The 22,217-nt window shown below is 44.3% G+C and overlaps 1 protein-coding gene across 2 annotated transcripts; it reads left to right on the top strand.

The window, feature by feature from the left end:
* Nucleotides 1–826: 826 nt before the first annotated feature.
* Nucleotides 827–5,734, top strand: LOC123079319 (beta-glucosidase BoGH3B). 2 transcript variants are annotated; one of them, XM_044502070.1, is made up of 11 exons: nucleotides 827–1,120; nucleotides 1,588–1,857; nucleotides 2,111–2,315; nucleotides 2,604–2,694; nucleotides 2,815–2,957; nucleotides 3,238–3,481; nucleotides 3,560–3,664; nucleotides 4,089–4,271; nucleotides 4,363–4,564; nucleotides 4,784–5,267; nucleotides 5,367–5,734. In XM_044502070.1, the coding sequence occupies exons 2-11, from the start codon at nucleotides 1,635–1,637 to the stop codon at nucleotides 5,458–5,460; spliced, it is 1,974 nt and encodes a 657-aa protein (XP_044358005.1). In that variant the 5' UTR covers nucleotides 827–1,120; nucleotides 1,588–1,634; the 3' UTR covers nucleotides 5,461–5,734. The 2 variants fall into 2 exon arrangements, with proteins under 2 accessions (XP_044358005.1, XP_044358006.1); XM_044502071.1 differs by lacking the exons at nucleotides 827–1,120; nucleotides 1,588–1,857 and having other exon boundaries at nucleotides 2,115–2,254.
* Nucleotides 5,735–22,217: the final 16,483 nt, after the last annotated feature.

Genomic DNA, 22,217 nt, shown 5'->3' with positions numbered 1-22,217 from the left:
CTGGTGTGTTGCTTCTATGGGGCTTTAGCACGACGACTTCCCGACTGTCTACTACAATAAGGTTTGCCTAGCTCCGACGAGGGAGGGCCGATGACAGCGGCGCGTCTTCGGCTCACTTCAGTGCTTGTACTCGTCGCTAGATGATCTACGGATCTGGATGTAATTTTTATTATTTCTAGTGTTCGTTGTACTACCATTATTGAAGATGAATAGATCAAAAGTTTTTTCCGAAAAAAAGGAATAACCAAGTGATTTCACAAATTATCTTAAAAAAAAGGTGATTTCACAAATTTCATGGTATGGCTCGATGAAGCATACTGAGAGTATATTCCTTGAGAATGACTAAATTGTGATTCCATACCAACCAAACAATGGAATGAAATGCTAGCAATGAAACCAACCCGTCTAGTGCTGCTATATCCTCTAACAAAGACCCACCCTAAGTAGCACAGACCCTTACAGTAGCATCCTTACAAAAATTTAAAAAATACATTCATATCCATACCATTCATCTAGTTCAACATGAAAACACAGATCTCACAGCTTTTGTCGATGCAAATAATACGTGCGGCGGCTCAGTGAGGGGACTGTAGTTTCGTGGCAAGAGGAGCTTTCATTCAGGAAAAAAAGGCAGGAAAAGCGGGCCAAGGAGCATAGCAAACGATGATGAGAGTCTCACTGTAAAAAGAAGAAAAAAGAGTAAAAGAGAAAGGAAAAGGAAAAGGAAGGGCAGCAGTGAAACTGTCCAAAGCGACGACCTACGTGGGGGAGCGGGACGGTCCTCGGGGCGACCAGCGACCCCATCCCACCCTGTCATTTACCCATCAGTGTGCCACTGACCATTACCACCCCTGGTCTGGTCATTAGTGCCCGGCTGCCTGCCCAGCGACCGCCGTGTGTGCTCCGGCATCCAATCCCAAGCCCACGCCGCTCGCCCCAGCCCAGATACACCCCCATTCGCAGCGGCGAGCACTCGCCGCCGCTCTCCTCTCTCCCTCACCGCCCCCGGCTCGCTCGGCCTCGTCGGCAGAAGGCGAGCGAGCTCGGCTTGCAACGGGAAGCACGCACACGCCAAGCAAATCAATCCCCGGCCCGTCCTCCTCCGCTTATCCGCGCTGAGGTGAAACCCCCAACCTTGGTTGCTCTGCTATTTCACCTGGCTTTCTGCTTAACCGCCGCCCCCAGCTGCTGCTGCTACTGCTCTCGCTTTAGATTAGTTGTTGTGCTTGGCGTGAATTCGGATTCATCCGTGGTGGCTATTTTACGGGGCCATTCTCTTGTATTAAAAGACCCAAGAGAATGAATGTGTTCAACACTGATTTTTTTTTTCCGCCGAGTCAATGGACCATTGACCTAGTCTAGTTTAGTTGTTCTTTTTTCTAGCACATAGCTGACAATGGAGTGAATCATCATCAAGTTTTTTTAAGCTGCCATCACTTTAGCTCTTCTTTCCTTGCTGAGAATGAACAATTTACTAATTCTCACCGTGCAATGTCGAAATCCCTCTGTACATTGTAAACGCCCTGTATGAACTACCACTATTACATATACAGATATACTGTACTCATACTCGGGTATTTTCTTCAGGACAGTCAGGTTGACCACGCTGAGGAGACACTTGGGGATTTTCAGAGATGGCATGCCCCAACGTTTCTTGGGGATGCCTTCTTCTTCTACTGCTCTGTTTTGCTTGGATGGGAGATGCAGAGTACGCCAAGTACAAGGATCCGAAGCAGCCTGTCAACACCAGAATCAAGGACCTTATTGGTAGAATGACTCTTGCTGAAAAAATTGGCCAGATGACACAGATTGAGCGTTCGGTTGCATCTGCAGACGTCATGAAAAATTACTTCATAGGTACGTTCTGTAACAGCTCCTAGCTTCTTGCAGTAAAGGCTTAGTGCAAGAATGTTGTTCGATAGCTCACACATGTTCGCTATCCTGCATCCGGAGTAGCTGTTTGCAGGTTGACAGCACAAACCTTTAACACCACATTGCTAGAGTCACCATTGTGGCATTGCCATGTCCAAGCTGTGATTATGCAACCTTTTCTTCATCCTTCAATGAGGCAATTCAACTTCTAATCCCAAAATTTTATTATGTTCTCTAGGTAGCATCTTAAGTGGTGGTGGGAGTGTCCCTGCTCCTCAGGCCACACCTGCAATGTGGATCAACATGGTAAATGAATTCCAGAAAGGTGCCTTGGCAACACGTCTGGGAATTCCTATGATTTATGGGATTGATGCTGTTCATGGTAATAACAACGTCTACAACGCCACCATATTCCCTCACAACGTTGGGCTTGGAGCTACAAGGCAACTCTCTAACAATATACATTTTATTCAATGTAAACGCATGGCTGTGTGTGAAACAACAGGCTTCCTCAATGGCCGTTTTGTTGAAAATAAAATGATAGTGCTTGGCTGCTTGCCTTGCAATTAAATTCGCTAAAATGTTCAATGAGCATTTCATCTCCATGCGGCAAGTAGCAACATAAATTCTGTCCAGCAAAACACCCAAAGATGGTAAAAAAAATATGGGTAGCTATATCTTGGAACGGAATTGTATAACTATTTTATCTCTTTATATATTTTGTTTATTAGGGATCCTGACCTAGTAAAGAGGATTGGTGAAGCAACTGCTCTTGAAGTACGCGCAACAGGCATCCCATATACCTTTGCTCCATGCATTGCAGTAAGCACGATACGGTGTTGTCTTGCTTTATTAGGTGTTACATCTGCAGTGGAACAGTTATGAGTGTACTCATGGTTCACTAAAAGTTATGTTGATTGGAAATGCTTCTTGTATATATAGGTTTGCAGAGATCCAAGATGGGGTCGATGCTATGAGAGCTACAGTGAAGACCATAAGATTGTTCAGCAGATGACAGATATTATCCTTGGTCTGCAAGGAGAGATCCCAGTGAATCATACCAAAGGAGTTCCTTATGTTGCCAAGTAAGATATTCTTTTCTCAGTGTTAATGTGTATGGTAGATGTAAGATGTGAGCCAATCTGTAGGCATCTGCATTTGATGCATGAAACTGCACTTTGAACTGACAGGTAATCTGCCTAGATGGACATTCTGTCAGTAATCAACTTTTTATGGCAAGCAGCATTTCCTGCTTAGTGAAATATCTACTACATTGTTCGAGAACAGTTTAGGGATATAATCATTATCAATGTCTTGCAGCTTGAATGCTTTCTATCTTATGTATCAGCTTATGGATTCTAACAGGAATAAAGTTGCTGCTTGTGCTAAACACTTCGTTGGTGATGGTGGAACGCATAATGGAATCAATGAGAATAACACGATCATTGACGAGCACGGACTGCTAGGCATTCACATGCCACCATATTATGACTCCATTATCAAGGGTGTCGCTACTGTTATGGTTTCATATTCAAGCGTTAATGGTGAAAAAATGCATGCCAACCATGACCTAGTCACTGGCTACTTGAAATCCAAACTGCACTTCAGAGTTAGTGCTAATCTGCAATTTATTTAACATTTCTCTGCTGTTGTCGTAAACTGACTTCCGAATGGTGACTGATTGCAGGGTTTTGTGATATCTGACTGGCTAGGAATAGACCGGATAACCTCACCAGCTGGTGCAAACTATACTTACTCTGTGCAGGCTGGAGTAAATGCTGGTATTGATATGGTATGTTTTTTTGAGAACACACTTGCTTATTATTATTATTATTATTATTATTTTGCTAGCTACAGAAAATATGTTTACTTCTTTGTTGTTCAAAAAGTATCTGGTTCCAGACGGAGAAGTGCCCATAACATACCCCTCTACTTTTGATCTGAATTTGTTCGCATAATTAGTTTGGACTCCATTTCTTGCATCTAAGACCACAACCCAAGATCACCTAAATGAAGCCTCATTCTTTGTACTCAACGTTGATTGCCAACCTTAACCGCGTAATATCAGCTGCTTAGAGGTACTATCTGTATTGTGGTACTGCAACATGAAGTGGTTAGTACTTAGTACTTACTGAGCAACAACGACTCTGATTTTTAATCGAAATAATCTAGACAAACGTTGGCCCTGCAGTAACTTTCTTTCAATTCCATTCCAGGTTATGGTCCCTTTCAATTACACCGAGTTCATTGAGGATGCAACATCTCTTGTTAACAAGCGTATCATCAGTATGAGCAGAATTGATGATGCTGTGAGTCGCATCCTTCGAGTGAAATTTACAATGGGCCTCTTCGAGAACCCTTTAGCTGATCTTAGCTTTGCAGATCAGCTTGGAAAGAAGGTTCATGATCTACAACGTGTTTTTTAATACTTGTATGAAAAAGTGTGGAAATATACCTAGAACTAAGTAACCGAGTAATTAAATTTAACAGGAGCACAGGGAATTGGCTAGAGAAGCTGTCAGGAAATCACTTGTTCTATTAAAAAATGGCAACACTCCTAATCAACAATTCCTGCCTCTCCCAAAGAAAGCTAGTAAGATCCTCGTAGCTGGAAGTCATGCTAGCAATTTAGGCTATCAGTGTGGTGGATGGTCAATTCAATGGATGGGGGGAAGTGGAGACATTACAGCTGGTACGTGCTTTTTCTAATATGCCTTTGGTTGCTCTGGTCTTTGAGTTTATTAAAGACAGAATCTCAATATTTTAGATTACTGCCTGCCAAAACTATACCCTGGTTGGAACAGATGGTTGCTTAGTGAATTCGAATTGTCAATTTTGAAGTATCCCTTCAGAATATTTAAACCGACGTTTATATATAATTTTGACGGTCATGATTCAATATTATTTTCAGGAACAACAATTCTTGATGCCATAAAGTCCACCGTTGGTGATGCAACACCTGTAGTCTACTCTGAGAACCCTGATGACAGCTTCATGAAGAAAAACGAGTTTTCATTTGCTATTGTTGTTGTTGGCGAGCCACCATATGCGGAAACAGTAGGCGATAACACTGATCTGACTATCCTAGACCCTGGTCCAGACACAATCCGAACCGTCTGTTCGGCACTTAAATGCGCAGTGGTTGTCGTGTCTGGACGGCCTGTCGTTATTGAACCATATCTTCCTCTGATGGAAGCGCTTGTTGCCGCCTGGCTTCCTGGCACAGAAGGCCAGGGTATCGCTGATGTGCTATTTGGGGACTATGGCTTCACCGGAAAGCTTTCGCGCACCTGGTTCAAGTCTGTGGATCAGCTGCCCATGAATTTTGGAGACCCACACTATGATCCGCTCTTCCCTTTGGGCTTCGGTTTGGCAATAAATTCATCACAGCCAGGGTAAATAACTTCATCACTCACACTACTGAAACAATGCTACAGGCCCAGTTTGAACTACTTTAAGAAATCTGATATCTTTCGTCTTGTTTGCCGTTTCAGGTTCTCGGGCACCAGAAGCCGCGGAGATAAGAAGGAAATTACGGTATGGGCCGCGTTGAGTTTGCTACTGTCAATGATGATAGCTTGGGCATAGGTGTATTTCAGCACTAATCTGCTCTTTTGTAGCAGTAGCATGATCAATCAATCCCCTTGCTAGGGATCCTTGATCCACACGGATATTGTTCCCTGCAGATGGCGTTATGCTAACCTAGGTCTTCGGTCGGTAGATTTGTTGATTCATCAAATTATCTTTGGTTCACGTCTTGTATTTGTTTCTAATCTAGTGGTGAGGACAAAGTAGTAGTATGATTTTAAGAACATGCAAGTCCTGTTGGATAATGAATTACAGCAGCACATTCAGCTTCAAATTGAATCATTGCACATAAATTTCCTACGAAATTTCATACAGAACTTGATTCTTGAAAATTCATCGGAAAATCCTTAAACCCAAAGATGGTCTACGATTTAGCGCTGAATCTGTCATAACTGTAAGGCCGTAGAGAATACCATGGGCAAGGTGGCGACTCCGACGGACGTCCGTCGGCCGCCACCTTGCAGCGCATCACCTTGTCGCGGGTGTTGCCTCCGAGGTAGCCCCACCGCCGGCCTTCCCCGGTCTCCCAGTAGACCGCCACGTCGACGTCGAGCTCCACCCGCCCTGAGCGGCGCCACTCCGACGCCATGCGCTCGCGGAGAGGCCCCGAGAGCCCCACGCCGTCGGCCCTGGCCACCACCTCCACGCCCCTCCCCCAGGGCTCCCGGGAGACGCAGCCGCGCGGCTCCACGCGCGCCCAGCCGAGCGCGACGCCGGAGTAGGTCAGGACCACCTCGGCGCGGTCGGCGCACGTCTTGTTCATGCGCAGCGTGAGGTTGAACGCCGGCGAGACCACGCGGCCGGGCCTGGCCGGGTCGATGCCCTCGTAGCCGGCGAGGCCGACGGAGAACGACACGACGTTGGCCTGCTCCATGTAGTACATGGGGAAAAGCATGAGCACCACCAGTGGAACCGAAAATATCAATAGCAAGCAGAGCCTTTCTTTGTCGCTGAACCTCGCCGCCGGCGCGTTGCCCAGCACCGGCGCCTCGTCGTCGTCGCCGCCGCCGCGCGGGTCGGAAGGGATGGCATGGTAGGCGGCCTGCTCCAGGTCGAAGTCCATACTTCGATCTTGGTTGACCTGAATCTTTTTCTAGCCTATACGATTGAGAGCCCAACAGCTGCATCACGAATATATCGGCCAGGAGTCCCGAGGCAGTTCGTTTGTTTGGGCAACGACAGGATATATCTGGATTTGAACCGAGCTTCCTCACGTGTAGGGATCGGGATCCTCACGTATTTTCTGGAAGATAAACGGCTACGTACATCCATCTACTAGTAGTTCCAAACCTCGGCCCCAACTATTGCTCGGCGGCCTCGTCAGCTCGGAACTTAGTATGAAGTTCAGCCATCTATTATTTTGGAACGGAAGGAGTAGCATCCATCATGGATGAACGTCAAAGTTTCGGACAGAGGCATCCTGTGCTCGCGGCGGTGCTGCTCGGATCCGTTGTGCTCGCTGCGACCCTCATGACCGTCCTCGCCATCACGCTCGAGTCCACCCCGCCCGAGTTCTCCGCGACCGTCTCCAGCTTCGATGGCCTCGACCGGCGCGCCGGCGCGCCGCCCACCTTCCACGTCAACCTGCGCGTCAAGAACGGCAACGTGTGGCGGCACTGCTTCGAGCCGGCGGCCGCGGTGGTGGAGTACGACGGCGTGCCCCTCGCCAGCGCCGATCTCGGCAAGCTCTGCGTCCCGGCACGGAACGTCCTGAACGTGCCCTTCGTGGCCAGCGGCGAGGGGCTGGGGATGCCCGACCAGCTCTACGAGCGCCTCGACGGCCTCCGCCGGCGGCAGGAGCGCGTGCCGTTGGCGGTGCGGCTGACGCTGGAGGAGAAGGATACCGTAAAGCAGGTACGGCCCTGGCTGCTGCGGTGCACGGCGATGCTGGATGGCCGGCCGGACCTGCCGTCTCGTTGTCTGCTCTTCTTCCTCGTGGAGCCGGGTAATAGTTACTACAAGTAGTTAGGTTCGGGGTGGACTTCTACTCTGCTCCTTCGTATGCTGCGTAAGTTGCGTTTTTTTGTTTTTTGTTTTTCGCTTGCACGCGACTTACAGGTTCGTAAGCCTTGCATAAAGCATTGAATTTCTACTTCGACTTTGGGATTTTACTTGCGGTGCATGTTGTTCGTACTAACGAGCGTAAGGGAATTCCTGATTGGTCATAACTAAGGGCCTGTCAGTGGTACCAACACCACTCAAGGGTTGGCTTGGACCCTGTGGACAACACACAGGTTATTGAGTGTGTTTTTTAAAAGGGGGCATCCGACTCCATATTCAAATTTCTCGTCTTTTTTCAAGCATTGGCATTCGCTATCTAGGCAGCGGTACCGTGACCGGCTTGGCAACACAATAAACACAATAATTGTAGCAGAGTGTCGACTTGCCTCGCCCAGACAAGCTGACCTTTCTGGCCACTTGGTGGCCTTTCTTTTTTCCTGGGCTTGTTTGTGTCGTTGCCTCACCATACTTTTTATGTACTTTGCTGCACTTGAACTTGTTGTATGGGTACAATAGTTGCTTTATCTATAAAAGAAAAAGCAAGACGAAAGCATGTTTCGAGAAGCTAGACGTGTCGAGGATGAATTTCACAAATTCGATGGAAACATATCACTTAGAGGGTGGTGATCAAAAGGATCTCATCGCGGTGGTTTTGCTCAGGTTCAAATCCCGGATGGACGATAGCCATATGTCAAAAATGATATCACAAGCCACCACCACCACACACAATCCATGTCGTTTTTCCCGTCATCACCGATGATGGCCATTCTTTCGGGCAACGTGTCCAAACGTGGTCAATCCCAAAGGGATGAGCCCAGCCGCCACACTTTGATTGAAGTGCACCGGCGTAACGGAATGCTTACAATTTAGAAAGCTAACCTCGTCTAGCTAGACACGAGGGTCGCCGTACGCAAGTTACTCCATGATCCTCGTGCATTGCCACCAAAATAAAATTTTCTAGCACTCGATACTTGTCAATTCAGTAAAAATTTGTACTGCACCAAGCTTACAATTGAAGCAGTATATATGAATAAATGAAACACAATATTTGCAACAAAAACTAAGTTGTCAAAAAGTCATCCAGTGCAATACAATTTTCCATCTGTCCACCGAATGTAAAATGCAAGAAACTCACACTCAAATATTAATGTCGGCCATCAAAGCTTCCAGTTTGCACATACCGGAAAAGGGTTTCCCCCCGCTTTGTATACAAAGCAACCAACCGAGACATCCAATGATAGGTGCTGGGGTGAAAGCAGCACAGTCATGCCCAAAAGAAATGAAAGAGAAAATACAAGAGAAACAAATGCCGACAACGGCGGATCGACAAAAAAAGAAGAAGCCTCGTGGCCGCTGCACCCACCGGAGATCGCCCACCAAGCTCCGAGCCTCCGAAGCCCCGGTACCCATCAACACCTCCAAGAAGGGACGCGACGATGACGACGCTGCTGCCAAGGGTTTCCCTGTTGGGGAACGTAGTAATAATTCAAAATTTTCCTACGTGTCACCAAGATCAATCTAGGAGATGCTAGCAACGAGAGAGAGAGAGAGAGAGGGAGTGCATCTTCATACCCTTGAAGATCGCTAAGCGGAAGCGTTACAAGAACGCGGTTGATGGAGTCGTACTCGCGGCGATTCAAATCGTGGAAGATCCGATCAAGCGCCGAACGGACGGCGCCTTCGCGTTCAACACACGTACAGCCCGGGGACGTCTCCTCCTTCTTGATCCAGCAAGGGGAGAGGAGAAGTTGAGGGAGAGGGCTGCGCCAGGGGAAGGGTGCGGCTGCCCTCCCACCCCCTCTATTTATAGGGTGAAGGGAGAGGGGGCCGCCCCCCTAGATGCATCTAGAGGGGGGGGGCAAGGGGGGGACTTGCCCCCCAAGTTTGGTGGGAGGCGCCCCCACCCCCTAGGGTTTCCAACCCTAGGCGCCTTGGGCCCTGGGGGGGGGGCGCACCAGCCCACTAGGGGGCTGGTTCCCACCCTTGTTCAGCCCATTAAGTCCACCGAGGCAGGTGGCCCCACCCGGTGGGCCCCCGGACACCTTTCGGTGGTCCCGGTACAATACCGATAACCCCCGAAACCATGCCGGTGACTGAAACTGGACTTCCCATATATAAATCTTCACCTCCGGACCATTCCGAAACTCCTCGTGACGTCCGGGATCTCATCCGGGACTCCGAACAACCTTCGGTAACCACATACTATTTCCCATAACAACTCGAGACTCATCGAACCTTAAGTGTGTAGACCCTACGGGTTTGGGAACCATGCAGACATGACCGAGACATCTCTCCGGCCAATAACCAACAGCGGGATCTGGATACCCATGTTGGCTCCCACATGTTCCACGATGATCTCATCGGATGAACCATTATGTCGGGGATTCAATCAATCCCGTATACAATTCCCTTTGTCCATCAGTATGTTACTTGCCCGAGATTCGATCGTCGGTATCCCCATACCTCGTTCAATCTCGTTACCAGCAAGTCTCTTTACTCGTTCCGCAACGCATGATCCCGTGGCTAACTCATTAGTCACATTGAGCTCATTATGATGATGCATTGCCGAGTGGGCCCAGAGATACCTCTCCGTCAAGCGGAGTGACAAATCCCAGTCTCGATTCGTGCCAACCCGACAGACACTTTTGGAGATACCTGTAGTGTACCTTTATAGCCACCCAGTTACGTTGTGACGTTTGGTACACCTAAAGCATTCCTACGGTATCCGGGAGTTGCACAATCTCATGGTCTAAGGAAACGATACTTGACATTAGAAAAGCTCTCGCAAAACGAACTACACGATCTTGTGCTATGCTTATGATTGGGTCTTGTCCATCACATCATTCTCCTAATGATGTGATCCCGTTATCAACGACATCCAATGTCCATGGTCAGGAAACCATGACCATCTATTGATCAACGAGCTAGTCAACTAGAGGCTTACTAGGGACATATTACGATCTATGTATTCACACATGTATTACGGTTTCCAGTTAATACAATTATAGCATGAAAAATAGACAATCATCATGAACAAGGAAATATAATAATAACCAATTTATTATTGCCTCTAGGGCATATTTCCAACAGTCTCCCACTTGCACTAGAGTCAATAATCTAGTTACATTGTGATGAATCGAACACCCATAGAGTTCTGGTGTTGATCATGTTTTCCTCGTGGAAGAGGTTTAGTCAACGGATCTGCGACATTCAAATCCGTATGCACTTTACAAATATCTATGTCTCCATCTTGAATATATTCACGAATGGAGTTGAAGCGACGCTTGATATGCCTGGTCTTCTTGTGAAACCTGGGCTCCTTGGCAAGGGCAATAGCTCCAGTGTTGTCACAGTTGAGAGTCATCAGGCCCGACGCATTGGGAATAACTCCTAGGTCGGTGATGAACTCCTTCATCCAGACTGCTTCCTGTGCTGCCTCCGAGGCTACTATGTACTCCGCTTCACATGTAGATCCTGCCACGACGCTTTGCTTGCAACAGCACCAGCTGACTGCCCCACCATTCAAAATGTACACGTATCCGGTTTGTGACTTGAAGTCATCCAGATTTGTGTTGAAGCTAGCATCGACGTAACTCTTTACGATGAGCTCTTTGACACCTCCATAAACGAGAAACATATTCTTAGTCCTTTTCAGGTACTTCAGGATATTCTTGACCGCTGTCCAGTGTTCCATGCCGGGATTATTTTGGTACCTCCCTACCAAACTTACGACAATATTCACATCAGGTCTGGTACACAGCATGGCATACATAATAGACCCTATGGCTGAGGCATAGGGGATGACACTCATCTTTTCTCTATCTTCTGCCGAGGTTGGGCATTGAGCCGTCTCAATCTCACACCTTGCAATACAGGCAAGAACCCCTTCTTGGACTGATCCATATTGAACTTCTTCAATATCTTGTCAAGGTATGTGCTTTGCGAAAGACCAATGAGATGTCTCGATCTATCTCTATAGATCTTGATGCCTAATATGTAAGCAGCTTCTCCAAGGTCCTTCATTGAAAAACACTTATTCAAGTAGGCCTTTATGCTTTCCAAAAGTTCTATATCATTTCCCATCAATAGTATGTCATCCACATATAATATGAGAAATGCTACAGAGCTCCCACTCACTTTCTTGTAAACACAGGCTTCTCCATAAGTCTGCATAAACCCATACACTTTGATCATTTCATCAAAGAGAATGTTCCAACTCCGAGATGCTTGCACCAGCCCATAGATGGAGCGCTGGAGCTTGCATACCTTGTCAGCATTCTTAGGATCGACAAAATCTTCCGGCTGCATCATATACAATTCTTCCTTAAGGAAACCATTAAGGAATGCCGTTTTGACGTCCATTTGCCATATCTCATAATTGTAGAATGCGGCAACTGCTAACATGATTCGGACAGACTTCAGCTTCGCTACGGATGAGAAGGTCTCATCATAGTCAACCCCTTGGACTTGTCGATAACCCTTAGCGACAAGCCGAGCCTTATAGATGGTCACATTACCATCTGCGTTAGTCTTCTTCTTAAAGATCCATTTATTCTCTATGGCTTGCCGATTATCGGGCAAGTCTGTCAAAGTCCATACTTTGTTTTCATACATGGATCCTATCTCGGATTTCATGGCTCCAAGCCATTTATCGGAATCCGGGCCCGCCATCGCTTCTTCATACTTCGAAGGTTCACCGTTGTCTAACAACATGATTTCCAGGACAGGGTTACTGTAACACTCTGGTGCGAAACGTGTCCTCGTGGACCTATGAAGTTCAGTAGTACCTTGATCCGAAGTTTCATGATCATCATCATTAAATTCCTCTCTAGTCGGTGCAGGCACCACAGAAACATCTTCCTGAGCTGCGCTACTTTCCGGTTCAAGAGGAAGTACCTCATCAAGTTCTACTTTCCTCCCACTTACTTCTTTCGAGAGAAACTCTTTCTCTAGAAAGGATCCATTCTTGGCAACAAAGATCCTGCCTTCGGATATGAGGTAGAAGGTATACCCAATAGTTTCCTTAGGGTATCCTATGAAGACGCATTTTTTCGACTTGGGTTCGAGCTTTTCAGGTTGAAGTTTCTTGACATAAGCATCGCATCCCCAAACTTTCAGAAACGACAGCTTAGGTTTCTTCCCAAACCATAATTCGTACGGTGTTGTCTCAACAGATTTCGAAGGAGCCCTATTTAAAGTGAATGCGGCAGTCTCTAAAGCATAACCCCAAAATGATAGCGGTAGATCGGTAAGAGACATCATAGATCGCACCATATCCAATAGAGTGCGATTACGACGTTCGGACACACCATTACGCTGAGGTGTTCCAGACGGCGTGAGTTGTGAAACAATTCCACATTTCCTTAAGTGCGTGCCAAACTCGTGACTCAAATATTCCCCTCCACGATATGATCATAAAAACTTTATTTCCTGTCACGTTGATTCTCAACCTCACTCTGAAATTCCTTGAACTTTTCAAAGGTCTCAGACTTGTGTTTCATTAAGTAGACATACCCATATCTACTTAAGTCATCAGTGAGGGCGAGAACATAACGATAACCACCGCGAGCCTCAACGCTCATTGCACCGCACACATCAGTATGTATGATTTCCAATAAGTTGGTTGCTGGCTCCATTGTTCCGGAGAACGGAGTCTTGGTCATTTTGCCCATGAGGCATGGTTCGCATGTGTCAAATGATTCATAATCAAGAGACTCCAAAAGTCCATCTGCATGGAGTTTCTTCATGCGTTTGACACCAATGTGACCAAGACGGCAGTGCCACAAGTATGTGGGACTATCATTATCAACCATACATCTTTTGGCATTCACACTATGAATATGTGTAACATCACGTTCGAGATTCAATAAAAATAAACCATTGACCAGCAGGGCATGACCATAAAACATATCTCTCATATAAATAGAACAACCATTATTCTCGGATTTAAATGAGTAGCCATCTCGCATTAAACGAGATCCAGATACAATGTTCATGCTCAAAGCTGGCACTAAATAACAATTCTTGAGGTTTAAAACTAATCCCGTAGGTAAATATAGAGGTAGCGTGCCGACGGCGATCACATCGACCTTGGAACCATGCCCGACGCGCATCGTCACCTCGTCCTTCGCCAGTCTCCGCTTATTCCGCAGCTCCTGTTTTGAGTTGCAAATATGAGCAACCGCACCGGTATCAAATACCCAGGAGCTACTACGAGTGCTGGTAAGGTACACATCAATAACATGTATATCACATATACCTTTGGTGTTGCCGGCCTTCTTATCCGCTAAGTACTTGGGGAAGTTCCCCTTCCAGTGACCATTTCCCTTGCAATAAAAGCACTAAGTTTCGGGCTTGGGTCCATTTTGGCTTCTTCCCGGCAACTGATTTACCGGGCGCGGCAACCCCCTTGCCGTCCTTCTTGAAGTTATTCTTACCCTTGCCTTTCTTGAAACTAGTGGTCTTATTCACCATCAACACTTGATGTTCCTTTTTGATCTCCACCTCCGCTTTTTTCAGCACTGAAAATAACCCAGGAATGGTATTTTCCATCCCTCGCATATTGTAGTTCATCACAAAGCTCTTGTAGCTAGGTGAAGCGACTGGAGGATTCTGTCAATGACCGAGTCATCTGGAAGATTAACTCCCAGCTGAGACAAGCGGTTGTGCAACCCAGACATCTTGAGTATATGCTCGCTGACAGAACTATTTTCCTCCATCTTATAACTGTAGAACTTGTCAGAGACTTCATATCTCTCGACCCGGGTATGAGCTTGGAAAACCATTTTCAGCTCTTGGAACATCTCATATGCTCTGTGCTGCTCAAACACTTTTGGGGCCCCGGTTCTAAGCTGTAAAGCATGCCGCACTGAACCAGGGAGTAATCATCACTACACGACTGCCAGGCGTTCATAACGTCTTGAGTTGCTGGGAAAATGGGCGCGTCACCTAGTGGTGCTTCAAGGACATATGCTTTCTTGGCAGCTATGAGGATGATCCTCAAGTTTCGGACACAGTCCGTATAGTTGCTACCATCGTCTTTCAGCTTGGTTTTCTCGAGGAACGCGTTGAAGTTGAGGGCAACATTAGCGTGGGCCATTTGATCTACAAGACATATTGTAAAGATATTTTAGACTAAGTTCATGATAATCAAGTTCATCTAATCAAGTTATTTAATGAACTCTCACTCAGGTAGATATCCCTCTAGTCATCTAAGTGATACATTGATACGTCTCCGTTGTATCTACTTTTCCAAACACTTTTGCCCTTGTTTTGGACTCTAACTTGCATGATTTGAATGGAACTAACCCGGACTGACGCTATTTTCAGCAGAATTTCCATGGTGTTATTTATGTGCAGAAACAAAAGTTCTCGGAATGACCTCAAACTCCACGGAACATCTTTTTGGAAAATATTAAAAATACTGGAAGAAAAATCCATGTCAGGGGGCCCACACCCTGTCCACGAGGGTGGGGGGCGCGCCCCCTGCCTCGTGGGCCCCCTGACGCTCCACCGACCTCAACTCCAACTCCATATATTCACTATCGGGGAGAAAAAAATCAAGCAGAAGGATTCATCGCGTTTTACGATACGAAGCCGCTGCCAAGCCCTAAAACCTCTCGGGAGGGCTGATCTGGAGTCCGTTTGGGGCTCCGGAGAGGGGAATCCGTCGCCGTCGTCATCATCAACCTTCGTCCATCACCAATTTCATGATGCTCACCGCCGTGCGTGAGTAATTCCATCATAGGCTTGCTGGCCGGTGATGGGTTGGATGAGATTTATCATGTAATCGAGTTAGTTTTGTTAGGGTTTGATCCCTAGTATCCACTATGTTCTGAGATTGATGTTGCTATGACTTTGCTATGCTTAATGCTTGTCACTAGGGCCCGAGTGCCATGATTTCAGATCTGAGCCTATTATGTTTTCATGAATATATGTGAGTTCTTGATCCTATCTTGCAAGTCTATAGTCACCTACTATGTGTTATGATCCGGCAACCCCGAAGTGACAATAATCGGGACCACTCCCGGTGATGACCGTAGTTTGAGGAGTTCATGTATTCACTATGTGTTAATGCTTTGGTCCGGTACTCTATTAAAAGGAGGCCTTAATATCCCTTAGTTCCCGCTAGGACCCCGCTGCCACGAGAGGGTAGGACAAAAGATGTCATGCAAGTTCTTTTCCATAAGCACGTATGACTATATTCAGAATACATGCCTACATTACATTGATGAATTGGAGCTAGTTCTGTGTCACCCTATGTTATGATTGTTACATGATGAACCGCATCCGGCATAATTCTCCATCACCGATCCAATGCCTACGAGCTTTTCACATATTGTTCTTTGCTTATTTACTTTTCCGTTGCTACTGTTACAATCACTACAAAACCCAAAAATATTACTTTTGCTACCGTTACCGTTACTTCCATATTACTTTGCTACTAAATACTTTGCTGCAGATACTAAGTTATCCAGGTGTGGTTGAATTGACAACTCAACTGCTAATACTTGAGAATATTCTTTGGCTCCCCTTGTGTCGAATCAATAAATTTGGGTTGAATACTCTACCCTCGAAAACTGTTGCGATCCCCTATACTTGTGGGTTATCAAGACTATTTTCTGGCGTCGTTGCCGGGGAGCATAGCTCTATTCTTTGAGTCACTTGGGATTTATATCTGCTGGTCATTATGAAGAACTTGAAGGACGCTAAGACAACAATTTATCCCTCAACTACGAGGGGAGGTAAGGAACTGCCATCTAGCTCTGCACTTGATTCACCTTCTATTTTGAGTAAGCTTGCGACACCCAAACCTGCTTCTGCTATTCGTTCTTGTATGTTGCATGTTATTGATGATGCCACTTCTGCTATGCATGATACTTATGATGAAACTACTTCTATGCTTGATACTACTGTGCCACTTGGTGAATTTCTTGATGAACAACTTGCTAGGGCTAGAGAGAATGAAATTATTGAAACTGATAATATTGATGAAAGTGATGATGAAGACTCTCCCCCTAATAAATATGAATTGCCTGTTGTTCCTGAGGGTTATGTTCTGTAAAAAGAAGCTGCTAGAGCTATTTTAGCTTGCAATGATAGATACGAGCTCAAGAGGTTATTAGCTAAATGGAAGCAGCAATCTCTTAATGCTAGAATGAAACCTGGCCCTGCTTTTGCTACTTCACCTATCTGTGTTACTAATAAGGATTATGAATTCTCTGTTGATCCTGATATAATTACTTTGGTTGAATCTGATCCTTTTCATGGCTATGAATCTGAAACTGTTGTGGCACATCTTACTAAATTAAATGATATAGCCACCCTGTTCACTAATGATGAGAAATCTCGCTACCTTTATATCCTTAAAATATTTCCGTTCTCATTAAAGGGTGATGCTAAGATATGGTTTAATTCTCTTGATCCTGGTTGTGTGCGTAGCCCCAGGATACGATTTATTACTTTTCTGCTAAATATTTCCCCGCTCATAAGAAACAAGCTGCTTTAAGGGAAATATATAATTTTGTGCAAATTAAAGAAGAGAGTCTCCCACAAGCTTGGGGGAGGCTTCTACAATTACTTAATGCTTTGCCTGATCATCCTCTCAAGAAAAATGAAATACTTGATATCTTTTATAATGGACTAACCGATGCTTCCAGAGATTACCTGGATAGTTGTGCTGGTTCTGTTTTCAGGGAAAGAACACCGGATGAAGCTGAAATTCTATTGAATAATATGTTGACAAATGAAAATAATTGGACACTTCCTGAGCCAGCTCCTGAGCCTATTCCTAAACCAACTCCGAAGAAAAGAGGAGTTCTATTTCTCAGTCCTAAAGATATGCAAGAGGCAAAGAAATCTATGAAAGAAAAAGGTATTAAAGCTGAAGATGTTAAGAATTTACCTCCTATTGAAGAAATACATGGTCTTAATTTACCTCCCGTTGAAGAAACATATGATCTTAATCCATTACCTATTGAAGAAACTCATGGTCTTGATAACCCGACACAGGTAGTAAAGGTAAATTCTCTCTATAGATATGATAAAGCTGAAATCCCTCCTACTAAGTTTGCTAGCCAATGTTTGGATGAGTTTAATAATTTTATGGTTAAGCAAGAAGACTTCAATGCTTATTTTGGTAGACAATTAAAACAAAATTCCTACATGATTGAACACTTGGGCGATTATATGTCTAGAGTTAAAGGTGAACTTAAACTCATTAGTAAACATGCTTCTATGGATACCACTCAAGTAGAACAAGTACTTAAAGCTCAAAATGATTTGCTCAATGAATTAAATAGTAAGAATAATGATTATGCTGTTAGAGTGGCTACTAGAACTGGTAAAATGACTCAGGAACCTTTGTATCCTGAAGGCCATCCTAAGAGAATTGAGCAAGATTCTCAGAGAAATAATACTGATGCACCTAGTCCTTCTAAAAAGAAGATAAAGAAAAATGATAGGACTTTGTATGCTTCTAGTGAACCTATTGCTGAACCACCTAAGCATCCAAATGATATTTCTATTTCTGATGCTGAAACACAATCTGGTAATGAACATGAACCTAGTGAAAATGTTAATGATGATGTTCATGATGACGCTCAACCTAGCAATGATAATGATGTAGAAATTGAACCTGCTGTTGATATTGATAACCCACAATCAAAGAATCAACGTTATGATAAAAGAGACTTTGTTGCTAGGAAACATGGTAAAGAAAGAGAACCATGGGTTCAGAAACCCATGCCTTTTCCTCCCAAACCATCCAAGAAAAAGGATGATGAGGATTTTGAGCGCTTTGCTGAAATGATTAGACCTATCTTTTTGCGTATGCGATTAACTGATATGCTCAAAATGAATTCTTATGCTAAGTATATGAAAGATATTGTTACAAATAAAAGAAAGATACGGAAGCTGAAATTTCCACCATGCTTGCTAATTACACTTTTAAAGGTGGAATACCAAAGAAACTTGGAGATCCAGGAGTACCCACTATACCATGCTCCATTAAAAGAAACTATGTTAAAACTGCTTTATGTGGTCTTGGAGCCGGTGTTAGTGTTATGCCTCTCTCTTTATACCGTAGACTTGATTTGAATAAGTTGACACCTACTAAAATATCTTTGCAAATGGCTGATAAATCAACTGCTATACCTGTCGGTATTTGTGAGGATGTGCCTGTTGTGGTTGCAAACGTTACTATTTTAACGGACTTTGTTATTCTTGATATTCCCGAGGACGATAGTATGTCTATTATTCTTGGAAGACCCTTTTTGAATACTGCAGGGGCTGTTATTGATTGCAACAAAGGCAATGTCACTTTCCATGTTAATGGTAATGAGCATACAGTACACTTTCCGAGGAAACAACCTCAAGTTCATAGTATCAATTCTATTGGAAAAATTCCATCGATTATTTTTGGAGGTTTTGAATTTCCTCTTCCTACTGTCAAGAAGAAATATGATATTCTTATTATTGGGGATGTGCATATCCCCGTTGAGGTGTTCCATGTTATTCGGAAAGAGTTTGTTAACAAGACTTGATCAACCTTGTTAGTGGATTTCTTTTGATGAGCATGAGATGGATGAAACTAGAAGCACAACCTTCTGTACCCTCTCTCTACTTTCTGTTATTTAGTTGAAATAAAGTAAAAATATTATTTTTCTGTCAGTTTTCTGATTTATCCGTGCAATATAAAAATACCCCGAAAATAAAAGTTCTCCAAATGCCCTGAAATTGAAATATGATTTTTTCTGGAATATTTGAGAATATCTGGAACTGAGAACACAGCAGGGGGAGAAAACACTTAGCCACGAAGGTCCAGGGCGCGCCCCCCTGCCTCGTGGGCCCACGGTGCCCCCTCCACTTATTCCTGCACCCACACACTTCTTCTTCCTCCCAAAAAAAATCACCATCCAGCTCAAGCACGAGTTCTAGCTCATTTTGCTGCGATTTTCGATCTCCTTGCTCAAAGCACCTCTCACAAAACTGCTGGGGGGGGATTGTTCCTTGGTATGTGACTCCTCCATTGGTCCAATTAGTTTATGTTCTAGTGCTTTATTCATTGCAAATTTGTGCTGCCTAGGTGACCATGTTCTTGAGCTTGCATGTCAAATTTATATGGTTCCAAGTAGTTCTAATGCTTGATATAGGCTCTAGGCACTTGTAGGAGTAGTTGCTATCAATTTTGTTGAGCTTGGTTCATTTTTGTTTGAAGTTACTAAAAATTTCAGAATTTTTCAGAAAATAATGAAGAGATTTTTGAGGGGCTCATCGAGCCGAAGCTCGAAGGAAAAGCAAAATGAAGAAGCACAGAGGCCCAAATATAATTTGCCTCGCACCGCGGAGGTTCGGCCATGTGAATGGCCTTCCGAAGATTTCTTGAGAGAAGCCGAGATTTATGATGATTTTTATGAATTGGCTGAGAATGCAAGCCTCACCGACTTCCTCCGCGACCAACGCGAACAGTATCTCTTACTCAGCAATACTTTTGTGCAAAACTTCTACTATTATCCTAAAGAAACACCTTCTTCAGTAGAGTTTCATTTATATGATGTGGCTAAGAAGATGCCATTAGATGAATTTTGCAAGATTTGCAAAATACCTTTCGAGGGTAGTTTAGAGGAACCTCATCGTAAAGATGTGGACGGGTTTATTGACACTATCACTGTAGGGGAAACTAGGAAGGTTTCCGATGCGAGAATCACTAGCATACATTTTCCTGTTTTACGCTACTTTGCCATATTTTCTAGTCGTTGCTTAATTGGTCGCGGAAACTGTGGAAACCTTAGTGTTCCTGATATTATCATTCTGTTCCATGGTTTATTCTGCGATAACACTGTTAGTATGGGCGGTATTATTGCTAAACGGTTAAGTTTGAACCGTACAAAGGGCCCCATCTTTAGAGGTATTTACGCTTCACGTCTTGCTGCACATTATAACATACCTATTAGGCACTATGAAAAAGAAGAAAAATTGCCGCCCACTGCTTATTTAGATTATAAGAGTATGGTAGCGCATGACTTTATTGTTAAGAATAGGGAAGGGGCGCTTAAATACAAATTGTTCTTTGATAAACATCACCCTGAGACCATTACCTTGCCTGCTCCCTCCTTGTTTAATTTATATGCAGGTCCGTATCTCGTTCCGCTGGCGGCCATTCACGCCTACCGGAACCCTACACCAGCCACGGAGCCGGAACCACAATTTGAACCCCCACGACAGTCTAATTACCAGTGGGATCCGGAGATGATTTCCAACCAGTGGCAGTCAGAGTCTTCTTCATCTCAGTACGACCCCGGCTACAATTATGGATATCCGACAGGCCATCCGTGGCAATAAACCAACTTAGGCCAAATGCCTAAGCTTGGGGGAGTACGTATTTCCCACCGACATTACATTTATGTTTACACACTCATTGCTAGATGTTGGTGCTCATACTCTTTCTCTGTAATATCCATGCTAGTTTATTTTCCTCTTTCTTGCTTTCTTCTTGTGTGTTTAATAAACCTTAAGAAAAAAAATAGTGTAGCTTTTAGTTAGTTTACTTTTCTTGCTGTAGTAGTAATAATTAAAAGAAAACCCAAAAATATTTCCCGTTCTTCTTTTGCTTGTTGGGAGCTTTCCCGTGTAAATAGTTTTATTTCTTTTCTTTTTTGGGGGGTCGATAGGAGAAGACCGTAATGAAATTGTCGAAATGGCTCTTATATGCATTATTGTTGATTTAACCAAGAGCCCACTATACTTTCCTATATGCAGCATATAGGAAAGTACAAGTGAAGGGACTCATATGGAATAATTTTAATGCATGTTCATGCGGGAATACTGCTTGTGCATCCAATCCCTTAAACCCCAAAGTTATTCCATATGAGTCCACTATACTTTCCTATATGCGGTATCTACCTGCCGTTCCAAGTAAATTTGTATGTGCCAAACTCCAAACCTTCAAATGAAATTATGTTTTGTATGCTCGAATAGCTCATGTATCAACTAGGGATGTCCGTATCTTCCATGCTAGGCGGGTTATTCTCAAGAGGAGTGGACTCCGCTCCTCATTCACGAGAAAATGGCTGGTCACCGGGATGCCCAGTCCCATGCTTTATGCAAACTAAATCAAAATAATTGCAAACAAAACTCCCCCTGGGACTGTTGCTAGTTGGAGGCACTCGTTGTTTCGAGCAAGCCATGGATTGATGCTTGTTGGTGGAGGGGGAGTATAAACTTTACCATTCTGTTTGGGAACCGCCTATAATGTGTGTAGCATGGAAGATATTGCCATCTCTTGGTTGTTATGTTGACAATGAAAGTATGCCGCTCATATTTATCTCTATTTCAAAACCGAGCTCTGGCACCTCTACAAAGCCCTACTTCCCTCTGCGAAGGGCCTATCTATTTACTTTTATGTTGAGTCATCACCCTCTCATTAAAAAGCACCAGCTGGAGAGCACTGCTGTCATTTGCATCCATTACTATTAATTTATATTGGGTATGACTATGACTGGATCTCTTTTACCATGAATTACAATGTCTAGTCAGTCCTTGATCTTTAAAGGTGCTATGCATTTATGTTTTGCGGTCTCAGAAAGGGCTAGCGAGATACCATCTTGTTACATCATATCATGATCGTTTTGAGAAAGTGTTGTCATCCGAGATTTATTATTATTGCTCGCTAGTTGATTATGCCATTGATATGAGTAAACATGAGACCTAAGAGTTATTGTGAATATGGTTAGTCATAATCTTTGCTGAAAACTTGA

This window comes from Triticum aestivum, chromosome 3D, assembly GCF_018294505.1.
Source record: "Triticum aestivum cultivar Chinese Spring chromosome 3D, IWGSC CS RefSeq v2.1, whole genome shotgun sequence".
Taxonomy (NCBI): domain Eukaryota; kingdom Viridiplantae; phylum Streptophyta; class Magnoliopsida; order Poales; family Poaceae; genus Triticum; species Triticum aestivum.
This window is presented reverse-complemented; position numbering and strand designations above follow the sequence as displayed.

What these genes read in the sequence shown, in the direction of transcription:
- LOC123079319 (XM_044502070.1), top strand. Translation starts at nt 1,635, where the DNA reads ATGGCATGCCCCAACGTTTCTTGGGGATGCCTTCTTCTTCTACTGCTC. An exon ending in GTTGGGCTTGGAGCTACAAG is followed by an intron (nt 2,316 to 2,603) that starts GCAACTCTCTAA and finishes TTTGTTTATTAG; the next exon opens with GGATCCTGACCTAGTAAAGA. An exon ending in ATAAATTCATCACAGCCAGG is followed by an intron (nt 5,268 to 5,366) that starts GTAAATAACTTC and finishes TTGCCGTTTCAG; the next exon opens with GTTCTCGGGCACCAGAAGCC.